This window comes from Schistocerca piceifrons, chromosome 2 (genome assembly GCF_021461385.2).
Source record: "Schistocerca piceifrons isolate TAMUIC-IGC-003096 chromosome 2, iqSchPice1.1, whole genome shotgun sequence".
Taxonomy (NCBI): domain Eukaryota; kingdom Metazoa; phylum Arthropoda; class Insecta; order Orthoptera; family Acrididae; genus Schistocerca; species Schistocerca piceifrons.
This window is the reverse complement of record NC_060139.1, coordinates 433,683,353-433,696,742: the sequence shown is the minus strand read 5'-3', so window position 1 is coordinate 433,696,742 and position 13,390 is coordinate 433,683,353. Positions and strand designations below refer to the sequence as shown.

The 13,390-nt window shown below is 43.7% G+C and overlaps 1 protein-coding gene across 3 annotated transcripts in view; it reads right to left on the bottom strand.

The window, feature by feature from the left end:
• LOC124777181 (esterase E4-like) overlaps positions 1–7,404 on the bottom strand; it is a 213,073-nt gene extending 205,669 nt beyond the window's left edge. For all 3 annotated transcript variants that reach the window (XM_047252492.1, XM_047252493.1, XM_047252494.1), the window contains exon 1: positions 7,284–7,404. In XM_047252492.1, coding sequence (XP_047108448.1) covers positions 7,284–7,304 — 21 coding nt within the window. In that variant the 5' untranslated portion in view covers positions 7,305–7,404. The remainder of the gene's footprint in view (positions 1–7,283) is intronic.
• Positions 7,405–13,390: the final 5,986 nt, after the last annotated feature.

Genomic DNA, 13,390 nt, shown 5'->3' with positions numbered 1-13,390 from the left:
CGCTTTCTTATAGATCCACGTATTAACACCGAATGTGCTTTTTTTTTGTAATCTGCTACACATTCAAGTTATTAGATCGTAAGACGACAGTCTAATTTTAATTTTGAACTCATCTCTGTAAAAGTACGTATTAATTTCTAATGTATGACACGTTCGCTTCAGTTTTTAGATTGTAACATACATTTTTTTATTTTCATTTCCAATGCTTTCGACTAAAAGAACATATTAAAAGTGAACGTAAAACAAAAATCCGTCGTCTCCTACACGCTCTGCTGAATTTTTAGGCCATAAAAGAAAAGTTATTTACCTTGTGTTCGTTTCTGTTGTCTTTCGACAGAAGAATGTGTTAACAGACTGCAGTGTCTAGTTCGTTTTATCCGCCGCCGCACACCAAGTACAGTTCAGGAACGATATTACACTTTGATTGAACGTGACTAGACCGCTGACGCGTCCTTCAGAACAGCAAATAGCAGAGTACAGAAACAGCTCACAGCGCTCTACCCAAAACGGCAATTGTGAAGCTGTCGGGTAATAGTTATTATTTAAAACATTTTTTTTATTGGGGGGGGGGGAGGGGCGGGGACCATATAATATGGTGTGCCTAGGGGCGCAAAATTTTTAAATCCGCCACTGGATATGTAAACTGCGCAGCTCTGTCATTGCGTACCGTAGCGTGAAGCGATATATATGAAAGTCTTCAAACTTACATTTATCCAAAAAGCAGGTTTATGAACATAGATTCCTAATTAAAATTGTATGTACGAAGTCCCCTTTGCATCCCCCAAGCCTGTAACAGGAATTTTGAAATACTTCATATATTATTTTGAGGACTGATCTTGTCGTCTTTGCCTGAATCACGTGGTTCTTATGCACGCAGATAAGACATGTATCTGAAGAGGACAACTTAGGTCAGACGTTCACTTGAATGAAAGCTGACCTTGGTAATTGGCTCATGCATATAACAAATATACTACCATATTTAAAAGATTCCGTTGCATCTCTCCTACTCGTTCGTTACGAACTGTAAGACCCACTTTTTTCTTAAGAAAGCTGCCTCCAAAACTCAGGCGCGTCTGACACTCGAAATTAATATAAAAGTGTCCAGTGTCTGATTTAAAATTGCCGCTAGTCTTAAAATAGCCACATATTCGTTGCCGCGGGAAACCTTTCTCTGTCTGGCAACACTGGATTCAAGTGGGAGCACCAGTGCACCGGCGGGACGAACGTGAGCTACGGGGACTCACAGGCTCGCTAACACTCTCTCCCGCCCGCCCCGCCATCACAAAGCCACAACACGGTCTAGCCTAAAATGATGCGTCATTGCAGTCTACGGTGACAGTGAACTTGAACTGAAAACTATTTTTGTTAGCAGATACTTTCGCAATGGCAAAAAACAAAAGGTATTTGTATGATGCAGGCTATAAACTGAAAGTAATAGCATATGCAGAAGAACACGGAAACAGAGCAGCTGAGTTACATTTCGGTCCTCCATTAACAGAAAAAACCATTCGCTAGTAAATAATAGCTGAAAACAATGGGGAAGGCTAAATATGCAAATGGAGTACTGAATGCAAAATGGTCAAAATTAGGAGATGACGAAATGGATTCAAGGACGCAGTCAAAATGGCGTTGGAATTAATACAACAATTATTCAAATACACGATCGTAGCCTAGTGCTACAGCGGAACTTAACAGACATTAAGGAGACTGCCTACTCTAGGCTTGTCCGACCTCTTTCAGAATACTGCTGCATGGTGTGGGATCCTTACCAGAGAGGATTGACGGAGTACATCGAAGAAGTTCAAAGAAGTGCAGCACGTTTTGTATTATCGCGAAGTAGGAGAGAGAATGTCACTGAAATTATACAGGTTTTGGGATGGACATAATTAAAACTACGGCGTTTTTCGTTGTGGCGGAATCTTCTCACGAAATTCCAATCACCAACTTTCTCCTCCGAATGCGAAAATATTTCGTTGGCTCATACATAGGGAGAAGCGACCGCCATGATAAAATAAGGAAAATCGGAGGTCGTACGGAAAGATATAGGTGTTAGTTCTTTCCGCGCGCTATACATGATTGGAATTATAGAGAATTGTGAAGGTGGTTCGATGAACCCCTCTGCCAGGCACTTAAATGTGACTTGCAGAGTAATCATGTGGATGTTAGATGTAGGTGAAGTTGGTTGGTACTACAGGTTTATGAAGAGTCATGGACGTAGCATGCGAACCAAAACCAAAATATGTCAGAAAATGCCACTATAGTACGAAGAGAAAATATTATCTTTCCATCGCTTTACTATTCAACTTCGAAAGAAAACTGATGTGGAACTAAGCCAAGTAGAGAACATGGACGAAACTCCTCTGACATTTGGTGCACCGAGTAGCAGACCTGTTGCCATGTAACTACAAAACAAATGGACCTGAACAAATGCACTACACTGTTGTTCTTCCATGTTGTGCTGACGGTACTAAACTTAATTCAATGATCATTTTCAAGCGCACAAAAACGCCAAAATCTTCTGAAGTTCCGCCAGGTGTTGTTCTTCACGTACGTGACGAAGTTTGGATGGACGAGGCTGGCTGTGCTATTATGAATTAACCAAGTGTGGCAGAGAAGGAAACGAGATTTATTGCAGAAGAGTTCTCTTCTTTTGCTAGATCGGTTTAGTAGTCACCTGAAAAATTCTGTGAAAGAGAAATTGAGACATGGAACTACAGAGCTTGCTGTTATTCCGGAAGGACTTACTTCACAATTACAATCTCTTGATGTCTCTATAAATAAACCATTTACAGAGTATATGAGAGAGGAATGCCATGGAACAAAAGGAGATGGATGAAAGGCAACATGAATTCACGCCGAAGGGAGTTTTAAAACGAGCCACAATGAAAGAAGTGTGTCAGTGGATAAAAGAGTTGTGGTCTAGAGTGAGAGAATAGATTATTGTTAAATCTTTCAAGGAGTTCGGCAGAAGTAAAGGTCGCGACAGCAGTGAAGAGCATCTTATATATGAAGAGGACGACGAAGAGGAAGGCGAAAAAGTAGAAGAAAGTTAAAATGATAATTTTGAGGGATTTTAAAGCTCAATTCGGTTTTATGACTAAGAATATTTTGTCTGTCTTTGCAATCTAACAGTAAAAATGGAGAAAATATTTTTTTTAAATGCTTATAAATTATATTGCATATTATAGTATGTAAAATACTGTATCATCTGACTCCGTTCGCCAGGAGAGTCTTACAGCACGACTTGTGGTCTCACAACAAGCAGATCTTATCCTTCTTGTGGAAATTACGATCACAAAGAGATAAAGCAGTATCGAGCGCTCTAACAGAAAGAATAGCTAATGAAGGTCATGGAGATATATTCCGCCTTTGCTACTGAATCGAAAACTGTCTGCTTTTTGCCATACTCGCTTTGCTTTTTTTATGAAGCATCTTCATTGGGCTGTATTACATGTGTTTTTTATAAGCAGGATGCTTCACAATCCTTGTTGCACACTTCTAGACGTTGCAGAGGGAGCTTACTAGATCAAGTTTTATATAGGAACCATGCCCGGAAACGTCATCCAACCACGCTACAGAGCGTCAAAGTTATAGGCGCCGGCGCCTGTAGATGTATGTATGTATATACTGAAGGAATCCATGATATGTTGCAAAATTTCAAGGATGGTAGAGAAGAGGAAGTTTGAGGTAAGCGTCCCGCTGTTGGAAACGAACGAGTCGAAAGTTGCAAGCGAAAATCATTCTCATACCTCTGACAGTGGAATACATGTACCAGTACTGTTGTTGCTAAGAATGTAGGGTGCGCAACTTTCAGAGGTGGTAGTAGGGACCAAGAAAAGAAAACAAAATGCCTAGTAAACATAGGTTTTAAAATGCATAGCTGAGGAGCTATGAGCACCTGCTCCTCTTCGCTAGTGTGGAACACATCTCCTCTACCGAACAAGTCCTCATAGCTCTTACGGTATGCATTTTACAGCCCATGTTTACTGGACATATTTTCTTGTTTTCCTACCCTACAATCTTAGCAACAACAGTCCCGGTACATGTATTCCACTGTCTGACGTATCAGAATGGTGCTCGCTTGTAACTTTCGACTCGTTCGTATCTAGAAAGGGACCCTTATCTCAAATTGATAGATTTATCCGTCTCCATCAACCGTGAAAGTCTGTTATCACCATGGAATCACCCTGTACATACATACATTCAGAGGCGCCGGCGCCTGTAACTCTGACGTTCTGTAGCGTTCCTGGATGACATTTCAGGACATGGGTTCCCACAACATGATCTACTAAGTCCTTTCTGGAACCTATAAAAGTGAGCAAGAAGAATTATGAAACTCACTGTACACAGTTTGTCTCAAACTTTTTGCGTCGAATTGAAGCGGGTGACAGTAGGTCCACAACCGATTATATTAAGATACGGAACGAATGGCCGGAAATGTATATTTATTGTGTCATGTACATACCCTGCGTACATCGCGTAACAAGAACGTAGCTCATAGTAATTTTCAAAGTGATGACCGGCAATCTCAGTGAATACATGGCAACGGAGACGGCCGTTGTGGCCGAGCGGTTCTAGACGCTTCACTCTGGAACCGCGAGACTGCTACGGTCGCAGGTTCGAATCCCGCCTCGGACATGGATGTGTGTTCTGTCCTTAGGTTAGTTAGGTTTACGTAGTTCTAAGTTCTAGGAGACTGATGACCTCAGATGTTAAGTCCCATAGTACTGAGAGCCATTTGAACCATTTGGCAACGGCGCCTTTCTCTCTAAAAGACTCCTGCTGTCTGTTGTAACAGGAGACAGGCAGCTATCCTAGCAAACAGGTCATCATCCGTTTCTACCGGGGCTTTCGTAGCTACAGCAACGTTTTAACCCGAGAGGAAAAAGTCGAGCGGTGTGAGATCCGGCGATCGAGTTAATACTATCGAGCGGTGAGGTCACGTGTTGTTTAGCTGCTCCTACATTATTATCGAAGTGGGCTGGTGCACTGTTGTGCTAACAGCACATCTTTTCTCGGACAGTAAGGGGTACAGTCTTCAAGAACAGTGACAGCACATCTAGCAGGAACAATCGAGACTGGCTGTAGTCGCTTTGAACAGTTACTGTGAGCTATGTTGCTGTTATGCTGTGTACGCTGTACATGTCCATAACACAATAAATATGCATTCCGACCATTGGTTTCCTAACTGAAAATAATTGGTTATGGACACCTATAACCTGTTTCAGTTTGACCGAAAATTTTCGAGGCACCCTATGTCATTCAGGCATTATGTAGTAATTACAAGTATATTACTACATTACGTTTACTCATGTCTTTCTTTTGTTTTTCAGCTCAGAGAACTTATGCAGGAAAAGTTTCGTGAAGTTAAAACAACGTTTGGTGTTACTTCTCATTACCAATGTTGCTAGTCCACGTGTGACGTTTCGGAGATGTGTTTACTAAGCTCTCTTACTCCAGATAGCAGATTTCCGGCGTTTTTTCCGCCCACATTTATTGGAACACTTCACTTGCACTTTTCAATGTGCGTTGAACGCGTATGTGTTTACAGTATATGATGTTGCCAACTGCCTCTGTGTTTCTAAATTTCCTCTCTTGTTTGTGTTGTATGTATAGTTTGCTATTTGTTCATTTCTTGTGTGTGTGTGTGTGTGTGTGTGTGTGTGTGTGTGTGTGTGTGTGTGCCTACGAATTTCCAAGCAACTAAGGAGAACGGCGGAAAACGAAGAAATGAAGTCTTCGAATATACAGTACTGGCCATTAAAGTTGCTACACCAAGAAGAAATGCAGATGATAAACGGGTATTCATTGGACAAATATATTATACAAGAACTGACATGTGATTACATTTTCACGCAATTTGAGTGCATAGATCCTGAGAAATCAGTACCCAGAACAACCACCTCTGGCCATAATAACGGCCTTGATACGCCTGGGCATTGAGTCAAACAGAGCTTGGATGGCGCGTACAGATACAGCTGCCCATGCAGCTTCAACACGATACCACAGTTCATCAAGAATAGTGACTGGCGTATTGTGACGAGCCAGTTGATCGGCCACCATTGACCAGACGCTTTCAATTGATGAGAGATCTGGAGAATGTGCTGGCCAGGGCAGCAGTCGAACATTTTCTGTATCCAGAAAGGCCCGTGCAGGACTTGCAACAAGCTGTCGTCCATTTCCTGCTGAAATGTAGGGTTTCGCAGGGATCGAATGAAGGGTATAGCCACGGGCCGTAACACATCTGAAATGTAACGTCCACTGTTCAAAGTGTCGTCGATGACAAGAGGTGACCGAGACGTGTAACCAAAGGCACCCCATATCATGACACAGGGTGATACGCCAGTGTGGTGATGACGAATACACGCTTCCAATGTGCGTTCTCCGCGATGTCGCCAAACACGGATGCGACCATCATGATGCTGTAAATAGAACATGGATTCATCCGAAAAAATGGCGTTTTGCCATTCGTGCTCCAGGTTCGGCGGTGAGTACACCATCGCAGGCGCTCCTGTCTGTGACGCGGCGTCAAGGGTAACCGCAGCCATGGTCTCAGAGCTGATAGTCCATGCTGCTGCAAACGTCGTCGAACTGTTCGTGCAGATGGTTGTTGTCTTGCAAACGTCCCCATCTGTGACTCAGGGATCGAGACGTGGCTGCACGATCCGTTACAGCCATGCGGATAACATGCCTGTCATCTCGGCTGCTAGTGATACGAGGCCGTAGGGATCCAGCACGGCGTTCCGTATTACCCTCCTGAACTCACAGATTACATATTCTGATAACAGTCATTGGATCTCGACCATACGAGCAGCAATGTCGCGATACGATAAACCGCAATCGCGACAGGCTACAATCAGACCTTTATCAAAGTCGGAAACGTAATGGTACGCATTTCTCCTCCTTACAAGAGGCATCACAACAACGTTTCACCAGGAAACGCCGGTCAGTTGCTGTCTGTGTATGAGAAATCGGTTGGAAACTTTCCTCATGTCAGCACGTTGTAGGTGTCGCCACCGGCGCCAACCTTGTGTGAATGCTCTGAAAAGCTAATCATTTGCATATCACAGCATCTTCTTCCTGTGGCCAGTAATGTAGTAATAAATGGATAAAGACATTTGCGTTGATGGTAGCTTTTGCCGAGAATCTTACACGAAGCAATTTTAGTGGAAAATACGCACAACAATAATCTATTTAAAACTTGTAATGACTTTCCTGAATGATGCGTGAAGTATCGTCGAGATAAGAGAGTGTAAAGTGGCGAGGCAAAGCAGGAGACTCACGGCGCGCGGCGGCTGCTCCATGCTGCAGACACGGCTGTCGGGGCCTCAGCGGACAGCTGGCGGCTGACTGCTGGAGGCGCGGGCGCCGCGACCCGCCCACTGACCCGCGCAGGGCGCTGAGCGGCGCCTGTGTTTCGTTATCTGTCACCAGTCAGAGCGGCTCTCCCAGCTTAATACGGCAGGCGCGCTAGCTAGGCGTCGCGAGATTTTTATCTCAACTCGACACCACTCTGGCTCGCCATCTGGTAACGATTTCCCAAAAGATTCTCACTTGCATCGCGTTTGAAATGTTACTCTGCTTCTTATCTCTTCTTTCCCAATGTACGAGTTTACTTTCATTCAATACTGTTAAGTATAAGGACCTTGTGGATAACATCGGAAGTTCACTGAGGCTTTTTGCGGATGATGCTGTAGTATATAGAGAGGTTGTAACAATCGAAAATTGTACTGAAAAGCAGCAGGATCTCCAATGAATTGGCGCATGGTGCAGGGAGGCAATTGAATCTCAATGTAGACAAGTGTAATGTGCTGCGAATACATAGAAAGAAAGATCACGTATCATTTAGCTACAATATAGCAGGTCAGCAACTGGAAGCAGTTAATTCCATAAATTATCTGGGAGTAGGCATTAGGAGTGATTTAAAATGGAATGACCATATAAAGTTGATCGTCGGTGAAGCAGATGCCAGACAGAGATTCATTGGAAGAATCCTAAGGAAATGCAGTCCATAAACAAAGGAAGTAGGTTACAGTACACTTGACCCCCCACTGCTTCAATACTGCTCGCCGGTGTGGGATCCGTACCAGATAGGGTTGATAGAAGAGATAGAGAAGATCCAACGGAGAGCAGCGCGCTTCGTTACAGAATCATTTAGTAATCGCCAAAGCGTTACGGAGATGATAGATAGACTCCAGTGGAAGACTCAGCAGGAGAGACGCTCAGTATCTCGGTACGGGCATTTGTTGAAGTTTCGAGAACATACCCTCACCGAGGAGTCAAGCAGTATATTGCTCCCTCCAACATATAGCTCATGAAGAGACCATGAGGATATAATCAGAGAGATTAGAGCCCACACAGAGACGTACCGACAAATGATGACTAACAACACGACACTGGAATAGAAGTGAGAACCGATAGGGGTGCTCAAGGTACCCTCCGCCACTCACCGTCAGGTGGCTTCCGGAGTATAGATGTAGATGTAGAGGTGAATGGGAAGAGAAATGGCAAGTAATCGCTGCAAACATTCGTATCTATTTCTCTCCAACTAGGAATTACGCTACTGTAGAGTTATAGCTTTAGGGAACCCATATAAATATTTTTTTCTCATTTTATTATTTGATTTTATTAGTTATATTCAGTAATGAATGTCAATTCATTTGCCTACATTCCTATGCAGAACTTAACAACGAGATAGATAAAGTCAGATAAAATATTAACTACTCAGTGGTATTTGCCGAGCGATCTAAGGCGCTGCAGTCATGGACTGTGCGGCTGGTCCTGGCGGAGGTTCGAGTCCTCCCTCGGGCATGGGTGTGTGTGTTTCTCCTTAGGATAATTTAGGTTAAGTAGTGTGTAAGCTTACGGACTGATGACCTTAGCAGTTAAGTCCCATAAGATTTCACACACATTTGAACATTTACTCAGTGGAAATGAATCTAAGTGCGGGGACACGTTACCAAATGTCTCCCAGTTGCGCATAGGAAACTGATCGTCACATGACGTGAGTTGGGCGTGACTATAGGTTCTAGGCGCTTCAGTCCGGAATCGCGCGACCGCTGCGGTCGCAAGTTCGAATCCTGCCTCGGGCATGGATGTGTGTGATTTCCTTGCGTTGCTTAGGTTTAAGTAGACCTAAGTTCTAGGGGACTGATGACCGCAGATGTTATGTCCCATACTGCTCAGAGCCATTTGAACCAGCGTGACTATAGCGTCCAATGGGGCTGACCGCGAAACTCGAGGCAGTTGAAGAACCGAGAAAAGATAATCTGCAGTTACGCTGCACCATGGCGGTGTTCTTCATTACAACATAGACCGTAGGCAACATTTGGATACTTCACACTCGGAAGAATCATCGACAAACTGGAAGGAGGATGAATTGTGACGAGTTTTGTGGGGAGTTTTCTGAACGTAGTCACTGCTGCCTGACGGAAATGAGATGATCGGCTACGATCAACTGCAGCAGCAAATGATCGCCACATTGCGTAACTGGATAGAAGGGAGCCACATCAAACAGCAGGTGCAATTACAACCGTATTTAACAGAACTGCAAGGCGCACGATGACAAGCTCCAATGTGGCACGGTGACCACGCTGGGTGGTCTGTTTGCCCGACGACAAGTACGTGTCGTGTTCCGTTGACACCCCCACGTCTGCGGTACTGTTCACGATGGTGCCAAGAGCGTAGGGAATGGACCAACGAAGAGTGGGGTAGCGTGCTCTCCCGGGATGAGAGCAGATTCAGTCAATCTCGAACAATGGCGATTCTGATCACGTGCAGTTCTCTGATGAGAGCAGATCATCTGATTAGCGATTCCGGATGTACCCTTACATGGCAAAAGTTGGGAACACGTAATGTACCCAGGAACAACATCGATCGTGGTCATTTAGCTGGTCAGATTTTTAGGGTGTGGGGAGAAATAATGTCGCATGGGCGTACTGACCTCCAGATCTTTAAACATTGTACACTCACAGGTCAACGTTCTTATTACATTGTACTCTCTCCCCATGTGCGTCTTTTCGAGGATGTATTCGGCCCTTAATTCATCCTCCCAGGTGGAGGAGCTCTTGAAACGAGAGGATATTCGCCGAATGAACTGGCCTGTTTGTTTCCCCGACTTAAATGCCATCGAGCGCATATTGGATGAGTTGAGGACAGGTAGTGCAGCGCGACCACCTGCACCAACGACCAGCCAGCAGTTGTTAAACTTTCGTGCTTGTCTTCTTCTAGCTTTGATATACACCGAAGAGCCAAAGAAACTGGTACACCTGCCCAATATCGTGTAGGGCTCCTGCGAGCACACAGAAGTGCCGCCACACAACGTGGCATGGACTCGACTAATACCTCAAGTAGTGATGGGTGGAATTGACACCATGAATCCTGCAGGGCTGTCCTAAATCCGTAAGAGTGCGGCGGGGTGGAGATCTCTTCTGAACGGCACGTTGCAAGGCATCCCAGCTATGCTCAATCCCAGATGCTCAATCATGCTCATATCTGGGAAGTTTGGTGAGTAGCGGAAGTGTTTAAACTCAGAAGAGTGTTCCTGGAGCCACTCTGTAGCAATTCTGTACGTGTTGTGGTGCCTCATAGTCCTACTGTAACTGCCCAAATCCGTTAGAATGCACAATGGAAATGAATGGATGCAGGTGATGAGACAGGATGCTTACGCATATGTCATCTGGTGAGAGTCGTCTCTACACAGATCAGGGGTCATATATCACTCCAGCAGCACACGTCCTACACCATTACAGAGCCTCCACTGGTTTGAACAGTGCCCTGATAACATGCAGGATCCATGGATTCATGAGGGTGTCTCCAAACCTGTACACGTCCATCCGCTAAATACAATTTGAAACGAGACTCGTCCGACCAGGCAACATGTTTCCAGGCAACAGTCCAATGTCGGTGTTGACAGGCCCAGACGAGATGTAAAGCACGACGAAATGTCGTGCAGTCATCAACGGTACACAAGTGGCCCTTCGGCTCCTAAAGCCCATATCGATGATGTTTCGTTGAATGGCTCGCACGATGACATTTGTTGATGGCCCAGAACTGAAATCTGCAGCGATTTGCTGAAAGGTTGCACTTCTGTCACTTTGAACGATTCTCTTCTGTCGTCATTGGTCCCGTTCTTGCAGGATCTTTTTCCGGCCTCAGCGATGTCGGAGATTTAATGGTTTACCGGATTCCTGATATTCACGATACACTCGTGAAATGGTCAATGGATAAATCCCCACTTCATCGCTTCATCGGAGATGCTGTGTCCCATTGCTCGTGCGCCGACTATAACATTACGTTCCAGCTCACTTAAATCATGATAACCCGCCATTGTAACAGCAGCAACCGATCTAGCAACTGTGCCAGACATGTGTTGTCTTATATGGGCGTTCCTGACCGCAGCGACGTTGTCTGCCTGTTTACATATCTCTGTATCTGAATACGCATGCCTATACCAGTTACTTCGGCACTTCAGCGTATATCTATGAGAGCGAATACAAGCCTTAGTTTATTTGTTCCACTGTGGAAATTAGCTTACATTGTGATAAACCACAATGAGAGGCGCACCTATAGAGAAAAAACCTAACACTACTCGTATACATATCGCTAAATTGTAGAGAGATGGCCGACTGGCTTGTATTAGCCGCAGCATCCGTGTGCATGTGTGTGTACCAGATTGGCTAACTGAACATAAAGATGTGCTGATTAGAAGTGCTGACGAACCATGTAGAGGCAACATCATGTTGCTTTAAAAGGAATTGTGTGTGTGTTTGTATTAAATACACAAGCCTAGGTTGAAAAGTTATTATTAGAGCATATTGAAACAATTCTCTCTCGCCTTATTCGTTAGGGGTCTTACACTACTGAGTGCACTGTATTAACCACTACGAGCTGACACTTAGAGCTTTGGCAGGAATTTCCAAAGACTGGACACCTAACGTTCATTGGTGGACCGACGTGCAGATCTGATTCTGTTCGTATACCAACATGCTTGCCACAACACAGACCACGTTCCAGATGCATCAAGACAGTATACAGTACGTCGTGAGCATACGGTTTTGCACTGTCTAAAACAGAAATATCGGTTGGAGGCTTTTCTGTAGCTTCAAGCTCCATAGGAGTTTAACGTATCACTAATGATGTGTCTGGCAGATTACTTTGTTGTATTAATCTTAAATTCGTTGCATTATACTGGAGCTGAGTGATTTCAAGTATGTAGGAATTTTATTTGTTTTTGTTGTCTTCCTCCTTCTTCGACTATATTCTACTGTTGGATCACAGTATATATATATATATATATATATATATATATATATATATATATATATATATATATATGTGTGTGTGTGTTTCGAAAGCTTAAGAACAACTCTCTAGCTGAAAAAATTTCCACAGAGTTGCAAGTTTTGTAATTGTTCTGTGTAATATTTGTGGTACGTCTGCATTATTGATTGCTCTATACATCATCTTGTTACAGTAAAACTGCTGGATGCCTATATAGATTATAGTGAGCACATGCTGAGGTAACTTCTGCCTAATGTTTGCTTGGTGGTGACATCTCTCACATAAAAAATGACACCAAGGTTTTTTTCTGGCATACTATCCTATGACATTATTGTTTTATACTGCCAAAGGATCTTACCTCACCAGCCGATACAGTGTCTTATCCCTTCACTACAGGACAAACATCTCGAAAAGGGAGCAACAATGCGCAGTTATTAAGTAATACAGGTACCTCTGAGCACTAAATTATTTGTGTTGAAGCAACATTATGCCAGTATGTGATGCATATGAGATGCCAACGTTACATTGATGTGACGCTTGCTATTCTGGTGTTACACCTGTATACCTAATTTACTACTTACACAGGAAATACTACCAGGTTTCAGATTTGGGGTATGTCTGCTTCTCACTACAGTGCCTGATCCTCTCACTAAAACCCAGATTCCTTAAGAACAGTGGAGCCCTACAGCTATTAGCTGAGAGCAAGAGGGCATCGTTGACAAATAATTCAGAGCAGCTCTCATAGAGTGCTTGCACAGTAAAAAGATACATACAGTACATCCATATAAACAGTTAAACCCATTTATTTATATCCTACCAAATTGTGAATTTCCTGCAAAAAATGTGACAATTACAAGATTCTGCTCCTGCAAGTTTAATGTCATGTTGTTATTGATTGATAGCATTAAGATAAGTACAAAAAAAGAATGTTATAGGATACATATGTATTTATAGACCTCTCGAGCTATTACTTCGTTGCTCCTCTTCAAAGAGGTGACCATTTGCATCTGTGGCAATTATTCGTTAGGTGGCCCTACTTCCTGCATATCGTGCAAATGCCCCCAGTGTATGCTGATGACACTTCAAGGCGTGGGGACCATCCCAATTA